We start from the raw sequence: 17,247 nt of genomic DNA, 5'->3' as shown, positions 1-17,247 counted from the left end.
AGGGAAGATGCTGCAGTGCGAGAGAACTGATGAATGATAGAGTACAGGGTCAGGACAGTTGAAAGCAGGACCAGTGGGAGAGAGTAGGTGGGAGAATGGGAAAAAGTGTTGGGACAAGATGGATGGCAGGAGCTGGGAATCTGATGGAATGAGTACAGGATATGACACAGTATCAGGGTAGCCAAAAGGAGATGCTGAATGAGCAAGAACAGAATCTGAGCCATACTTAAAATATCTTACTCTCATATACTAGTAGCCATTTTAATTATTCTAGGTGTCCAACATTTGTGTCAAATTTCAGAAGCAGATTTGTATAAATCTGAATCCAGCAAAATGACCAGATTTGTGTACCAGCAGATTTCATTTTGAGATTCACCACATCTCTATTTAAATGTTGTGGATGACAAAGTTCATTAGACTGCTAAATGTTTTTGGACCATATTATAAAATACTGTCTCCAAATCTCTGAATGTGTGTACTGTCACTACTCATAGTGATAAAAAAACACCTTATCTCATCTTATCTTTTTCCTTTGAACATTCAATTAACTTGACCAGGAGTTTCACTGAAGAACTACATTTCTGCACTGGAAAGCCTTCTTAATCTCCCACTGTACTGCAACTGCAGCATTTTATAGAAAATGCTGGATGTTAGTAAGGGTATCATATGTGCTGGTCATTGCTGCCTCTTCATCCCTGAGGGATACAGTAAGGCTTAGTTTTAAAACATACAGTGTGTCAATTAAAAATTGCAGGAATGGTTAAGTGTATTTATTGCAGGTCGAACACCTACAGTCATAGCAAATAGTATTCACTATGGATTGTACTGTATTCTTTATCTGATATTGTTGGTTAGTTGCCTAAATATATTCCATAAATAGAAAATATGTTGAAAACATTACAGTTTCACATTTAAACACTCCAGAGTCAGGCAAGTTGAATGTGCAATTTAACCGCTGGCATTTCCTGGCTTTTAAATTTTTTATGTGACTTTAAAGTTTTCTTAGTATAGGATTTTTAATGGAATTTAAAAAAAAGATTTATTAAACTAAGGTAGTTTCTTAAATATTTGTATTCATTATTGCCAAATTCCAGAGCCGAGTGATAGTCCAATTAGTTGAATTGGCTGTTAAGTAGATAAGCTAGAGAACACAGGGTAAAGAACTCTGCCGCCTGCTCTGTGAAATGGTAATTAAATCCAGGCTTAAAATTTTGCCCTCCCCCGTGTTTACATGTGTAGTTAATTGTACCCATTTAGATAACTAATTGGCAGTCAGATACAGCTAGCTAGGCTTCTAAATGAGTGCAACTATGGGTACAAATACTTGTACCTTAGTTCTAGAGGTTGTTTTGGAAAATGTAGCCTGTTTTTTGCCTGCATGTGGCCGCTTATGCAACTCTTGAATTTCTAAAGCCCTTTTCTATTTTCTAGGCTATCTCAAAGACAAGGACGTATACCCAGTAGTACTGAAAGCCAGACCCCTATTAGTCTCAGGCAGGAAGATAGGCAGCTTCAACACTCACCCAAAAGTAAGTTTAAGTGTTGAGTGATTGTAAACTGTCTAGTTGTGTGCATTGTTGTATGTTGTGCACTTACATTTGTTTTGTAAGTTGTTCTGTTGTATGGGCTTTTACATTTTTGATTGTTTGCACATCTAAAGAGATGTTGTTGATAGACACATCCTATAAAGTGGGGGGGGATATATTAAAGCAGAACTGAATTAGGACCACATTAAGGTTGCATGGCTAAGCAGTCAAAAGTCAGGAAGTTACAAAGTTGTGGTTGCGTGTGCCACATTAACTTTATTCCCTTCTATATTGTCATACATAGATATTCTTCAATTATATGTTCATATGCTATTTCACAAATAATTCCATGTAATTTTTTTTCTACAACCCTAAATGCAGAGGACGCATCTTATAGTATTATGTACTAATCAGACAGAGTCCATGGCATTTGTATATAACATTGGCAGAGACCAAAGCTAGAGCTCCACAGGTCTCCTTGTCTCATTCACTGTGCACCTTAAAGGACTCGCCTTATAATGTTGGAGACAAAAAAATAAAAATAATTGTGGAGGCTCCATAATGAATCTATAGTTTAGGTTAGTTCAAGTGGAGTAGCTCAAGTGTATCAATTTGAGTTAACTGTTGCATTGAAGATAAGACCTTAGTGGTGAGGATGTTTGAGCCAGAAAGAAACCAGATGGACTTTTTACAGAGGTGGTGATAGGAAATGCAGCAACATCTCTTTATTTTATAAACTGATAATGTGATCTAGAACAACTGAGGCTATGTCTTTATTGGAAAAAAGGAAAATGTGTTTTTTTAACTTGGGTTAAAAAAACAGTGAAAATACAGGGTTAACAGCTCCACGTCAAACCCAGGCTGTACATATGCTTTAAATCAAAATGCTAATCCAAATTAAAAGATGAGTTGCTGTGTCTTCACTGCTATGCTACCCCAAGTTAAGAACACACCTTTTTTGAAGTGAAGACATAGCCTGAGAGACAAACATGAACCCCATTATGTCTATTTTGCAGTGACTTTTGAGAGTAGAACTGCATTTTTAACTACATCTGAGCTCATTTAACTGTGTGCTTGTTGCATGTTTTTCAGAAGGTATCAGGCTTGTCTTCCACTTGCTAGGACTATGCATAACAGTTCTGTCGCACTTTGTGATGAAAATATGCAGCGCTTTTGCAAGGTAAAGATGAACAAGAATCTTTTTCTCAAGGATGGGTGGGGAAATAGATAAATGCAGGTGGGCAGGAGAAACAGATTGGTATTAATCACACTCCCATATCTGACAAAGAATTAAGAGAGTGATTTACATTGGTGTCAATCTAGGCTCTTGCTGAAACCAGTTCTGGGATCAGGGGTCATAAGACCAATCACTAATTTTAATGTCTCTTCAGTTTTGATATAGTGCTTGAATCTCCACTGCAGAAGTTAAAAGAAGCTTTACCATTAACTTCAATAGGCTGCAGGATGAAGCCAACAATATGGGCTTCAAGAAATCCTAAAGAAACTTTTTGCTAATACAGAATATGTACGTGAAATATGTGGAGGCTGCTAACTTTATGCTTTCTTTCTCCTTTCTGTTCCCCAGGAAGATTTGGGCTCGAAAGATTATTTCACTGGTGCTGTTCCTCCTTTCTTTATTCTTTTTTGGTGAGTTTCTATAAAGTACAGCATTAACTGACACTCTATAAGGAGGACCAAATTCTTTGCTCTCCTCTGGCCCCTTTGTGCTGCTTTAACAGAGAAGCACAGCTGAGAACTGAAGTAGGCAGTTGGATATCCCAGCTGGGTCTGCCTGCCTGCCTCCCTCCCTCCAGTCCGCTCTCTGGGAAGAGACTGATGTGGGGGTTGGAGGACCTAAGTGTCCTCTCCCAAACTAGCTGTAATGGGGCCAGAATTTTCCCAGTCTTGAGGAGCAGCAGCGATTGGCCTTCACTCATCACAGGAGGCAAAGCAACCCAGCTTGGGAGGAAGAACAGCTAGGGGGCAGAAATCTTCAGAGCCTCAGAAGCCCCTGAGATATCACTAACTCTTTTTATTTAAAATGAAGAAGAAGAAGAAAAAATGTCTTTACTTACTATAGGGCAATGGCAGTTTGTGAAATTGGGGTCACCATGGAATAGTTTGTGTTGTTTTGATTCAACTTTTTTGTATCTTTTCTGATAGTTACAAACAGTTATTAAAAATGAAGTTAATAAAAAGAGGGAAATAAAAATAATTAAATAGAAATAGGCAGTAATAATTTTTTGAAATAGGTGGTAGTAAAAAAAAAATTAAATAGCAGGTATTACAAAAAATCAATAAAAACATAAGCAGGTTTAAAAAAAAGTGGAAATAAGCAGAGGTTAAAAAATAAACAACAAATAAAGCAACTTTCCAGTTGCATCAGAAATCATGTTACCACATGCCTCATCCTTCCTCCTTTCACCACTGCTTACAGTTTGTTAAACCCATTAGTTGTCTCTTGTCTCAATTTTTGGCTACAAACCTGCAGAGAATTACAGATGCTTAACTTTATGCACAGGAGCAAAATTAAGTCCATGTGTCTTTGCCGGATCAGTGACTCAGGCTACATCTACACTACGGGGAGGGTCGATTTAAGATACGCAAATTCAGCTACGTGAATAGCGTAGCTGAATTCGACGTATCGCAGCTGACTTACCCCGCTGTAGGGACGGCGGCAAAATCGACCTCTGCCGCTTCCCGTCGACGGCGCTTACTCCCACCTCCGCTGGTGGAGTAAGAGCGTCGATTCGGGGATCGATTGTCGCGTCCCGTCGATCCCTGAGAGGTCGATTTCTACCCGCCGATTCAGGCGGGTAGTGTAGACCCAGCCCCCCTTAGATTCTGGTGTTGCAGTGAGCTCCATGGAGGCATATCCTTGAATGTGCACTGAGCTCCACTGAAGCCAGTGCAGCTGTGTGTGGCCACAAGGTCCTGCCCGCATGGAGATCATTGCAGGACTGAGGCCACAATAATCCCTGTTCCAAAGAACTGTCTCTTTATATGACCCTCAGTCCTGCAAATCCATACACTGGTGAATAGACCCATTGACTTGATGGTGAGTAAAGTCAAATACCTGTTCTCAGGATTAAGGCCTATAAACATAGGGGACCCTGATCCTGACTGGGATCTGTAGGTGATACTTCTATATATTTTTAAAAAATAACATATAATACGTGAACAATTTAATGTGGAATAAGCCTTAACTTTTACATTTGAAAATTGATTTTAACCATGTAAACCATAATGCTCCATTAACATGTGTTGAAAATGTATCTCCTCAGCTCAAAATCTATAAGAATGTCATTTCACCATTCCTTGCAAAATATCCAATTTGGAAACTCAAGTAGAGGGATGGTAGGAATGTAGAAAGGGAGAGGGGCCATAGAGGTTCATTTTGCTTATTGAAATGCTGATGACAACTAATACAGCCCTTGGAAGTCCCTCAAGGCTGCATTTTGCATCCATTCCAAAATTAGGCCCCAGTCTTGCAAACACTTAAACATGTATTTAACTTGACTTTAGTGGGATTATTTCACTGGTTGCTTTACTAAAGCTAAGCACATGTGTAAGTGTTTGACAGATTGAGGCCCCTTGCTTTTGAAGAGAATAATCTGCTGGAGATGATAATGTTCTAAATTTAAACAAAGTTGTTCTTTTTTAACTAACAGGTACTTACTACATGGGATTGCTTGATGGAGGAGGAATTCAGATGTCCAGGGGAATATATAACGGCTTTGTCCTCTATGATTTTAACCATTTCTGGCACAAGGTGATTTATGATTAGATGTAATCAAATAAAGACTGCCACTACCAGTCTAGCTCTAGGACAGAAAGTGCTTACCCAATAACTTGCACCTTCTTTCTGTGGAGTTTCAGGTATATTGGAGACTCCAGTGTCCTAGAATTTAATTATATTTAACCACACATTAATAATTATTTTGTTTCTGGGTTTGCTATTATTTTACAATATGCCTTTGAGCAAATCACTTGGGCTAACGTTTTCAGAAGTGGCCTTTAATTTTGGTTTTCTTCATTTTTTGGTTGCTCAGCTTTAGGTAACTAGGATCCCATTATCAGATGTACGGAGCCCCTACAACTCCAATTGAAGGCACATGATCAAACAAAAGACTTTATAATATAACCACTTAAAAGAAAACTCCTTTTGTTATAGTTTCAGTGTTAGTTAGGACATGGCTACACTTGCAGATGTAGAGCGCCAGGAATTAAACTAGCCCTCGGAGACAGCAGCAGGGAAAGCGCTGTTGTGTGTTCACACTGTGCTCCTTGTGACTGTGGAGCATAGGGTTACCATATTTCAACAATCAAAAAAGAGGATGGGAGGAGCCCCGCCCTAGCCCCCCCCCCCTTCCTGCCCTAGCCATGCCCCTGCCCCTTCCACTCCCTCCCACTTCCCGCCCCCCTCAGAACCACCAACCCTCCCCCGCTCCTTGTCCCCTGACTGCCCCCTCCTGGGACCCCTGCCCCTAACTGCCCTCCAGGACTCCACCCCCTACCTAAGCCTCGCTGCTCCTTGTCCCCTGATTGCCCCTTCCTGAGACCCTCCTCCCATCCTAACTGGCCCCCTAGGACCGTACTTGTCCCCTGACTGCCCCAACCCTTATCCACACCCTCACCCCCAGACAGACCCCCGGGACTCCCACATCCCATCCAACCTCTCTCCACCCCCTGACAGCCCCGCCCAGAACTCCTGACCCATCTAAACCCCTCTGCTCCATGTCCCCTGACTACTCTGATCCCTCTCCCCACCCCTGCTCCCTGAAAGCTCCCCCCTCCCAAACTCCCAATCCCCCCTGCTCCTTGTCCCCTGACTACCCCTCCTGGGACCTCTGCTCCTAACTGCCCTCCAGAACCCCACCCCCTACCTAAGCCTCCCTGTTCCTTGTCCCCTGACTGCCCCCTCCTGAGACCTTGCCCCCTACCTGTATCCTGACTGCCCAAAACCTTATCCACACTCCCACCCCAGACAGCCCCCCTCGCAGAACTCCTGACCCATCCAACCCTCCCCCTGCTCCTTGTCTCTTGACTGCTCCCTCCAGAACCTCCCTCCCCCTTCTCCGACCCCCTGGCCCACTTACCGTGCTCCTCAGAACAGCATGTCGGACTCCATGCGGAGCCGGACACGTTGCCGCTCTCCCCAGCGGAGCGCACAGCCCGGTCCCTGCCCCCGCAGAGTGGCGCGCTGGGCAGCGGGGGGGAGGAGCAGGGGGGGGAACTCCAGATAGCCGGAGGCCCGTTGCGAACGGCCGGCGATCTGCGAATGCAGGGAGGGGGAAAGGGAGGAGGGGAGTGATCTCAAGCAGCAGGGGAGAGGAGGGGGAAGTGGAGGAGGGACTCTGGCTGCTGGAGCCCGGTGCGAGTGGCATGATCTGGCCAGCTGCCCCGTCAGCCGCGTGCGCTCTGCAGGGGGGGGAGATCCGGACATTTACAAATCCCCCCCGGACACTATTTTTAACTCAGAAAAGCCGGACATGTCCGGGAGAATCTGGACGAATGGTAACCCTAGTGGAGCATGTCCACATTAGCATAGTGGCTGCGGCATGCTTTGGAAAGGGTTTGCAAAGCATGAGGGGCAGAGCGTGTCAGCATGCTATCTTGTAAGTTCAGACAGTGGCAGGGGGAAACCTGACATCAGCCCCTACCCCCGGCCTCTCTCTTTCTCACACTCACAAACGCCTGCCCCTGCAGCAGGAGCATTCCACAGTAATGGTTTGCTTTGCGTCCCAGAGCAGATAAGCATGCTGGCTGTCAGAAATGGAGCTTTGAAAGGGGATATCCACATGCCTGCAGCCCAGTTCAAAACAATGACCAGAGTGGCCACTTGACTGCAGGGGATTATGGGATGTTTCCGGAGGCCAATCACAGCACAGTAATGCAATACATCGTCCACACTGACACCCCAGAGCTCCAGCCAGGGCGCAGCAAGCTCTATGCTTCTCATGGAGGTGGATTACCAGGAGCGCTCCAGCCGCTCTAAGTGCCTTGCCAGTGTGGACACCACAGGAGTTAGGGTGCCTGGGACTGATTTAATGTGCTCTAACTAGCAAGTGTTGCCAAGGCATAAGACTTGTATCAAAAAGAGAAACTGGAATTGGAACACACTTTATCATAGAGAGTAACACGAGTGTGGCCACTAGTATTCCAACCTTTCCTCATAGAGAATATATCTACTTGTGTCTGTAGACAGTGAAGTAATGTTGTATTGATAACAGAGAGGAAATCCTCGGTTACAGTGGCCCCAGAAAACAACTGGAAAAGAAAAGAGGCAAAACCTAAAATGGAACTAGTAATGGAGAAGTTTTTGGGAAGGTTTTGACCTCCAGTTGGCTGGCTGATATTCATTTGACCCTTTTTCAGAACTGTAAAAGCTGGTTAAAGAGGGGAAGAAATTATTGGATTAAGAGTTTGGAAGACATACTTTGAGGATAGGATGTTTTGATAGAATGGGTAGCTAGGAGGTTGACATAAAACTATATGAAAATAGGTGTATCCTTGATGTAGCAATTAATTTTCTGTGTTAGCAAACTAGATGGTATGCTTCCTGAAGTGTCTTAACCAATATCCAGGAGCCTGTCATGTAAATTTTTTTTAAGCAATTATTATTAATAAGAAAAGTAATGTGTAAAATTCTGGATAATGCTTGCAATCAGATAAGTTTGAATTATGTTATAACAAACATTTACCTAACAGCAATATTTGAGTTTCCGTGCTCCCTCCACAGGAAAAGATGCTACTTTTTATTCAGATGTCTTTTACTTCCTGTCTGCTAGCTGCAAAATTGCAGCCTTTATGGAATAAGCTCAGAGACATTTACAGATACAGAAAAGTTGAAAATTCAGTACACATTTTGTGCATATATTTACCTATATGATGATTGGTTCTTATGGTAGTGTTTTGTTTTTAATAAATTATATTTACCATCTTAGAATAAATAAATCAAATGCATGATGGGAGACTGTGATATCTGCTTCATGAATAAGGAATTGTCCATCATTAATCTTATGATCTATTTAATTGTCTTTCTCTCCTGGGTATTTATAGGGTGCCAGTTCCTGTTGTATGTTAGTGTTAAACACTTGTTGTATGTAGGCATTGTGTCTCTGAGTGTCTACCATCTCAAGTTCCTGTAGAGAGTGATTGCCTTTCTCTGCAGGAGGCTCTGTATTGGCGATGTTAGTATTTGGAATGAATGTTTTATTAATATTTCCATGTAGGATGAATCAGAGATATATGGAATGGATCTGGAGTCTCTAAGGTAAGGTGGATTTCTGGATGACTACTTGACTCATTGCTGTAAAGGAATTCAAACCCTGAGCACAACAACTGCACAAATGGAGGAGTTGGGTCTCCCACAAACTTCATACACATTGATGATGTTCCCAACCCCAAAGGTATCTGTAGGGATTTTTTTTTCTCCCCCTCCCTTAAAATCCAGAGGAAGGGAAGATGTTGGAGCTGGCAGTTTTTCTTCTCTGTCTTACAGGCATATAAGTTGCTCGTGTACACGACTAGGTAAGAAGGAAAACCTGCTTCCACTTCCATCTTCCCTGGGTGTTTGAGGAGAAGCGGAAAAGATTATTATTTTCCTGCTGCTCAGCTTTGTCTTCCTTGTGGTGGAGGGATGGAGAAATTCTTTTGCTGGTTCCCTCCATATTCTGAAATGAATAGAAATAGAAACTTCTGATTGTTCTGCCCTCCTGTAAAGTGGAATACACACTCCTCTGTACACAGTTCCCACTGTAGGTGGAGGAAACCTTTGCTTCTTCCCAACCCTGCTTCTTCCCTAGCCTGGTGGCGTTGGAGCTGCATGTGAAGAAGCCCTGCATGGTTAGCCAAGATCAGAGGAATAAGAGGACCCGTGAGGGAATAATCATCCAATTAATTAAGGGGAGAATACAGGAGTATGGAGTGGGGGAAAGAGCAGCTGTGGGCAAAATGAGAAACTAGAACATTTAGGGTAAGACACTCATTCGGGAGAGAGAGTGAGGCAGGGAAGTGTTGGACATGAGGAATGAAGGAGAAAAATGTTTAACAGAAAAAAGATATTTAAAGTGGAATACAGGAAGATCAGAGGGAAGGAATAGAAATGACCAAAACAGGTGTAGCAAATACCTTTTACAGTCCACTTTAGCGTATGAATGAAGAATGGAAAGAGAAGGAAGAACAAAAACAAGGGAGCCGTATCAAGCAGCAGTTTTTGATTGAAAAGTTGATGTCAAGATGCTAGAAAGAAAACATGAATGTTGAATTATATAGGAGATATTAGGGTACTGTACAGACAGGGCCGGCTCCAGGCACCAGCCGAGCAAGCTGTTCCGCTCCGGCTGCTCTGTAGGGGGTGGCGGTGTGGAGGACGGGAGCACCCTGCAGCAAGCCCGTCAGGGCAGTCCTCGTCCTTCCCTCCCCGCCGACCGGAGTGGAGCCCTCCCAGCAGGCGGCGCAGCGCGGCGGGACGGGCCGTGTAGCAGCGCCCCGCTGTAGCCCCGCCCTCCCCCCTCCCCCCCCCCCCCCCCCCCCCGCCACCCAGTCCCCCTGCACCCACGCTCCGGCTGCGCCGCAGTGGTTTTTTTTTTGTTTTTTTTTGCTTGGGGCAGCCAAAAAGCCAGAGCCGGCCCTGTGTACAGAACTGTGTAGGCCAAAGAAGTGATGGGGGCTTTGCAGTTCAGGTAGGAGGGGGCATGGGAACCCACTGCTCCTATGTGTAAGGAAACGGGGACATTTTTTGTCCAGTAAAATATGTTTTAGAAGTTGTTGCAGTGGTGACTGCACTTTTTAATGTGGATTTTTCCTTGTTTTATATCTGTTTGTGTGGTCTGTGTCAGAGATGGCAACTGAGGGATCGGAACTGAGGATATTCTTTTGTGGCCTAGTGTGCCATTTGTGTGAGTAGTTTTTAATCAAATGTAACCTGCTGCTGGCTTGGTCTGCATTCCAGATAAAACCAGTTTACTTTTTCAAGCATCTGTTCTTTCTTGTTTTGAAATGCCCTGGAATCTTTGAAAATGCAGGTTATTGCATCTTCTATGCCAGTATTTTCCAGGCAGGATCCTTATCCTTTTGTCCATATTTTATTTTTTTTCCTACATCAAACAAAATCTTAGTACTTCAAACCCGCCCTTACACATTTTTTAGTATGGTTGCAGATATGCTTCCACTCACCTCCGTATTACTCAGGAAGCAGGGTAAAATTTTTTGAAAGTACCTAAGTCCTATTGAAAGTCTATTGGAGTGAGGCTCCTAAATTGCTTACATATATTTTTGAAAATTTTGCCCATAGGGCAGCGAGGTGGCTTCTCCATCTGAAGGTATTAGAACTAGTATCAAAGTCTACTTTTCCTCTCACTTACAAATTGATCATCCGGAGCAGATTTCTATAGAGATATAAAAAGAGGTGTCTGTTGCCTGTCTCTTATTCTCATGACATACCGCAAGCCAGACAGGCCAGGAAAATAGTGCTTTCTGTCACTCTTTCCCACTTTTTCTAGGCAGGCAAACCATGTTTTGAAAGAAATCCAATCTCTTAAAGAGCAGGTAGATAAGCTACAGACAGAGCTTCATGCTCTGAGACAAGGTACAAAGGAGATCACCCAGCGTGCTATCAGTGAAGCCCTGGAAGGGAGTGAGATCAAAGGTGTTACAACATGGGTAAGGACATTGCAGGATTTTGTAAGTAGAGATTTCTAGCTTTCTTTGTATCTACCATAGTTCCTTATCACACTTTTTTTATACTTCACTGACATATGTAGTGTAACAGTCTTGGGAATCCAGGAACAAATGTTCACCCACAATAAACAATTTCTCTTTGGAGACTTTTTTTGCGGGGTAGCTTGAAGGATTGGATAACATAGGTAGGAATTTCTGTCACCCTAACCATCAATAGAATGCCATCACCTCCTGAACAAGATGTACAGTACACTACATTAGACATTTGAAGGAACAATAGTCTAAGCTACAGTATTGATTTTTCACCTTTACACCAAGAGAATGATCTGGTGGAAAATTCATAAGGAGAACCTGCAACCCAGTCTCCTGAGTCACTTCTGGTACCCTTGGGCTCTCTTTGGTCCCTGTCAGTGTTGTCCATGGGAGACCTGGCTGCTGCCAAGGCTTCCCCCAGCCTCTCCCCAGAGAAACTCTATTTCACAGGGCTTGCAGAGGATATTATGATATGTCCTCCTAGCCTTCCACAGTTTGTCCCACAGGTCTATGCAGGGGATCCTCCACACAAGTAATATTGTCTAGAGAATCTGTCTCTTCATCTGCAACAGCTGGTCTTTGAGGTAGAAGTGACTAGTATGGTAAGGGTTTCCCAAGGGGAATCTTGTTGGCAGTATGCGCTCAGTGCTCTTGAGGACAAGAGTATATCAAACATCTTTGCTCTTTTGAGTTTCGTTCTATTTCTTGGAAGTTATAGGAACTTAACCAATTGGTGATCACTCACTTTTATGAACTACTTGGTAGGTAGTGATTAAATTGCACATATATAAGGGGTCATTTAATAATGACACTAAGGGTCATTATATAGGTAGTTACCACTATTCTGACATAGTATAACAACTGCCTAGAAGGAGGGCTACACACACTCGCCTGCAAAGGTGGCCATTGCCAAAATTATAGAACAAGATGAACACAATAGTTTTCTGGCACTTTGGTTGAGATTCCAGGTGGTTTTCAGAACCTCTAACAAGTGGTCTCTAATTCAAGAGATAATACATGCACTTGATACCAGTGCTCCACAACCAGCCTGTTAGAGTATGTCTACAATTTGAGCTGGGGGTGTAATTTCCAGTGCAAGAAGACATGCCTGTACTAGCTGTGATCAAGCTAGTGAGTTAAATATAGAGTATAGCCACAGTGGGGCGAGCAGCAGGAGGGGCTAGCCACCCAAAGTACATACCTAGCATTTTAGCTGTCGCAAGTACATACCCATCCATCTCCTTGTGCCACCACAACTACACTTTATTTTTAGTGCACTAGCAACATCTGCACTGGGGGAGTTAGGGATTTTTTTATACCCCTCACTGCCATGGCTATGTCAACCTCAATTTTAAGTGTAGACCAGACCTTAGTCTAACATAATGGTTACTTCATGATTGTTTTACACATACTTCGGATTGTAGGTGAACTGGTGTGTGTACTACTTGCAAACTCCTTTCCCCTCTCACAGTTCTTACCTTTTATATTCCTTCACAGACTGTTAAAAGGATGCTGAACAAAGTACTTGAAAAGTTGGATGAAGACCAAGTCCAGATGCCTGATTATGCCCTAAAATCAGCAGGTATTATTATTATCAATTAGAATCTGGGTTTTCATGGTGTTATGTACTGTAAAAAAACATATAAGAAGACACAGTCCCTGCCCCCAAAGAGCTTACAATCTAGTTTAAGACAATGTACAAATGAATGTCACCTACAATAGGAGGGAAGTGGAAGAGAGGACAAGGGTCATTGTATAAGAAGATTATGCATTTACATAGTCTGACAGTGTTCCAAGCCTTTTTATAAAAATGAATGCTTATTTTAATATTGTTTTTATTCATCACTTCCTATCTTCAATTTTATTACCCACTGCCGATTATCAATTTTGAATATTTTAATTAGCCACCATGGCCTGTTACTATAAAGAAGGACAGAATAAGTGAAAGAGAGACAAATACTGTTGCTAGAAAACCTGTGCTTGTTCAGGTCAAAGTATGGTAAGAGCTGACATTCTTATGGTATTACTGGTGAGAAAGCTGTGCCAACATCTCTTCATGCCCATTTGAGAAGAGTATATGGAAGTAAGCATGTGGGGAAGAGAGAGCTATAAGAATTATGGCTGGTGTATGTTGATTGGGTCACATAAAAGATTTGTTTGATGATTTTTTTTTCTGAGAGTTACATGCGATGATACATGTCTAGTTTGAAAGAGTCACTCATATAAATGATGATAATTGTATTACAGGGGCTTTGTTGTCTATACATTAGGAGTTAAGCACCCAACACCTGGTGTTGGTCATTAGATCCTCTGTATATTACACATTGTTAAGAATACCTGCTATATTAGAGAGGCAAAGTGGGTCCAACTTCTATTGGTGAGAGAGACAAGCTTTTGAGCTTACTTAGAACTTTTCTTCAGGTCCAAGTAGTGCTATATGTGAGATATTATCTCATTACTGTATGAATATTTTAATTTCAGGTGCCAGCATTGTTCAGTCCAGAACTACCAGGAGCTACCGTCATAATAGAGGAAAATTCTTTTGGTTATCATTTCCAATGCTGGTTTTTGTAAAGTCTCCAGAAGTTATTCTTCAGGTAGAAATCAAAATAAAAGAAGTCTTGAGAGTTTCCTTTACCCTTTCCTCTCTTCCTTTTGGGTCTCCTTTTCCCACTACCATTCCCCATGTCTGCTTTCCCTGTTCTTCTCCCCATACTGCCCAACGTTCAGGGAGGGATCAGTGGAGATAGAAAGACAGCCTATGCTGCTGTACTTAACGGAATTTTTGCAGACAAACCCAGGTTGGCACCACACCACAAGTGATGGAAAGAGAGAAATAAAAGCAACAGAGTTAAGAATTGGCACCTGGGAATAAACATGGTTCATAAGTGCGGGGGGAAAGGGCAGACCGTGGTACTAGAGCTTTTATGAGTGGTGCAGCCAAAACAGTCCATCTGAATACTGCATCATGGAACTAGTGTTTATCCTCAGAATTAAACAATACATTTTATATTTAATTTTTAATTAGACTCAAACCATATGAACTTTGTGATTATTTAAATATCATTGGCGTGTTTCAAGATAGATTCTAAGGAGCCAAAGGAATCCCTGGTTTCAAGGATTCCACTGATTTCAGTGGAATTATACCAGCGATACCATTAGCCACATGGTTGTCTAAACCAATAATCATTGTTTTGTGTTCTGGTTTTAGCCCAACAATTACCCTGGGGACTGCTGGCCTTTCCCAGGAAGTCAGGGTGAAACTGTCATCAAACTGGCTATGGAAATAATTCCAAGAGCAGTTACAATGGAGCACATTCCCAAGAAAATCTCCCCTACAGGAGAAATCTCCAGTGCTCCTAAGGACTTCGCTGTCTATGTAAGTATCTTTCTTAGCTTTTTATATAAGATTTCTAAGAAGGGTGGGGAGTAGTATGGGAGAAAATATAGGAAAAAAGAAAGTTTTGTATATTTCCTTCACACCTGCAACTCACTCCATATTGTAGGAAGAGAGCAATTTATATATATAACTATCAGCATAATTCTTGTTCCATTTATTCTTAAAAATGAGACTTTCCCATTCCTGCACAACCTGCTGTGTCTACATGCTACCTACAAGAGAAGTAAAGTGGTTTAGGGGATTCTGCTCAGGGCTGGGTACTAGGAACTCCTGATTTCTAATCCTGGCTTTGCCATTAACTCACTCAACCTCTCACAATTTCCCCAGCTATAAATGGGGATAGTATTTGCTTACCTATCTCACGGGACTATTGTGACTATAACTTAACCAAAACATGAAGTGGTAACCAGTAGGCCACAACTATCAGGCTTCTCCTGATATTTGTAACTTCAGAGATGTATTTGAAATAAATCCTTGGTTTATGAACAAGAGTTAGATATTTCATGAGTATACCATCCATGTTTGGGTTTTTTGGATATCCTGTGACACCACCAGCCCGGTCAAACCTGGCTTTGGGAATGGACTTGTGCTACAAGGACCCTTATTTTATGGATTTAGCTCATCACTGTGCATCTGGGATATCATGTTATGCTTTTTGTTTTAACTATCTGCATGAAGAGAAAACATATTTAAACCTGTTGTAATTGGGTTTCCACTGTCTTTTGTTTTCTCCATGCCTGTGTTTTTCTGCAGGGCCTAAAGGAGGAAGATGAGGAGCAAGGAACTTTCTTAGGAGAGTTCATATATAACTATGAAGGAGATTTATTTCAAACATTCCAATTGAAGGTACATTAAGGAAGAGGGGAAGTGATTCCCAATAGAAGTGATCTGGAGAAATAGCCCTGGGTAGAAAGGATTATAACTTAGTCTGTAGTTCTGTTAATGGTGGCTTTAAAACGAAGCATTTTTCTGCAGTGCTATTGCTAGAGTCTAATCTGCTGTGTTACCTGCAATGAATTTGGGTGATCTGCTCTTAGGCTGCATAAAAAGAAAACACATCACATACTGTCAGAATATTGGTCCATCAAATTAAACATTACTGATAACTGTAAGGAAATCTTTTTGTTGCAGATTACTGAAAATAAATCTGTTCTATTTAAATGCTTGTCTGTGTAGAAATTCTGTGCACAGACCTCACATAGATATCAATGGGATTTCTACATGTGGTGGAGTCAACCTCTAAGTGAGGAGAACTTCATAGAGTTACTTTGCTTACTGAAGCAAGTTAGCCTTTTTTGTGGCTATGTCTCCATAATTACTATCTTAAAGTACAGTTAGAGGTATAAGCATCTTCATATCTTGTGAGCAATGATTTCACATGGCAGCAAAGAGTAAAATAGTGAACAAGTCACCCCTGCAGGATGCTAATTGTTGATCAACAATGAGAGATACATAAAGTAAAAAATAATAGCTTTAATTTCTTTCCTTTCAGAATGAACTTTCTGAATTCATGAGGTATGTGAAACTGAAAGTGCTGAACAATTGGGGCCACCCAGAATATACCTGCATTTATCGATTCAGGGTACACGGAGATCTAAAACATACCCAGGAGTTCTTTGAACAGAGCCCAATACCTTAGGAACTACCACCAGCAAATTAAAAATGAAATTCTTAAGATCCACTCCGCTTCATCACCCAAGTGAAAGGGTGTCCATAGCAGACAAAAATAAAAATGCAAAGACAAATATTTTTTGGCAAAATTGTTTTTATTCTTCAAAATGTTGCTGTATCTTATCTATAGAAACAGTATGTATAATGAATAAATAGTATTTGTCTAATATTTCTGAGATTGCCTAGGGTAGGAAATTTTGGATCAGAGTGAAGAGGTTTCTACAGGGTAGGATTGAACCTTATGTGCCCCTAGGCACAGCATTTTCTGCGTCCCCCTCTTCTTCCCCTCCCTACCCCCCCGGCCTACAGCTGACCTTTTGTGTTTTTCTCTTTTTTAAAAAAATAAAACTTTTAATCCATGGTGTCCCTAGAACACTGGTGCCCCTAGGCATGTGCCTAATTGGAAATCCAGACCTGGGGTTCTAATGAGAGAGAAATATGTTGGATGGATTTTTCTTCAAATCTAAGTTACTAACCAGAAAAAATGTAGTGTTTTTTGTTTTTTTTTCCCCTTAGAGATAGGAAATACAAAGAGCCCATCAAAGCTTTCCCTTGTGTTCCATGTGGCACTCTTTGCTTATCCTCTGTTGACCCACAGTATTGGCTAGGGGCTCCTGAATTCATAGACCATGATTGAAACTCTCCAAGATTGATCTTCACCTACCCCTTAAACTCATGGGGGCAGTTTCTCAGCTAGTGTAAATTGTCCTAGACCCATTGACTTCACATTAACAACTTATACCAGCTGAGGATCTGCTCAAGGAATGCTGTTTTTTCCTGGTGCATCTCCAATCTCCTCTCTCATTTTCACATAATTTCAATGGAAGTTAGGAGCCTAAATACTGTTGAGGATCTGGGCCTGTATGTTCCTGGTGGTGAGAAGAGAAGCTTATGTATTATATTCCCCAAGCTTTTTACCAAGACAGTTTGCCA

At 42.0% G+C, this 17,247-nt stretch overlaps 1 protein-coding gene across 1 annotated transcript in view; it reads left to right on the top strand.

Moving 5' to 3' along the window:
• The window catches only part of SUN3 (Sad1 and UNC84 domain containing 3), a 57,812-nt gene extending 41,422 nt beyond the window's left edge, over positions 1-16,390 (top strand). Inside the window, exons 4-14 of the mRNA XM_034761312.1 lie at positions 1,432-1,529; positions 2,619-2,706; positions 3,112-3,173; positions 5,198-5,298; positions 8,762-8,802; positions 11,033-11,192; positions 12,741-12,825; positions 13,725-13,840; positions 14,455-14,622; positions 15,397-15,489; positions 16,136-16,390. Of these exons, the coding sequence (XP_034617203.1) occupies positions 1,432-1,529; positions 2,619-2,706; positions 3,112-3,173; positions 5,198-5,298; positions 8,762-8,802; positions 11,033-11,192; positions 12,741-12,825; positions 13,725-13,840; positions 14,455-14,622; positions 15,397-15,489; positions 16,136-16,282 (1,159 nt within the window). The 3' untranslated portion in view covers positions 16,283-16,390. The remainder of the gene's footprint in view (positions 1-1,431; positions 1,530-2,618; positions 2,707-3,111; positions 3,174-5,197; positions 5,299-8,761; positions 8,803-11,032; positions 11,193-12,740; positions 12,826-13,724; positions 13,841-14,454; positions 14,623-15,396; positions 15,490-16,135) is intronic.
• Positions 16,391-17,247: the final 857 nt, after the last annotated feature.

The sequence above is a fragment of the Trachemys scripta genome, chromosome 2 (assembly GCF_013100865.1).
Source record: "Trachemys scripta elegans isolate TJP31775 chromosome 2, CAS_Tse_1.0, whole genome shotgun sequence".
NCBI classification, from domain to species: domain Eukaryota; kingdom Metazoa; phylum Chordata; order Testudines; family Emydidae; genus Trachemys; species Trachemys scripta.
This window is presented reverse-complemented; position numbering and strand designations above follow the sequence as displayed.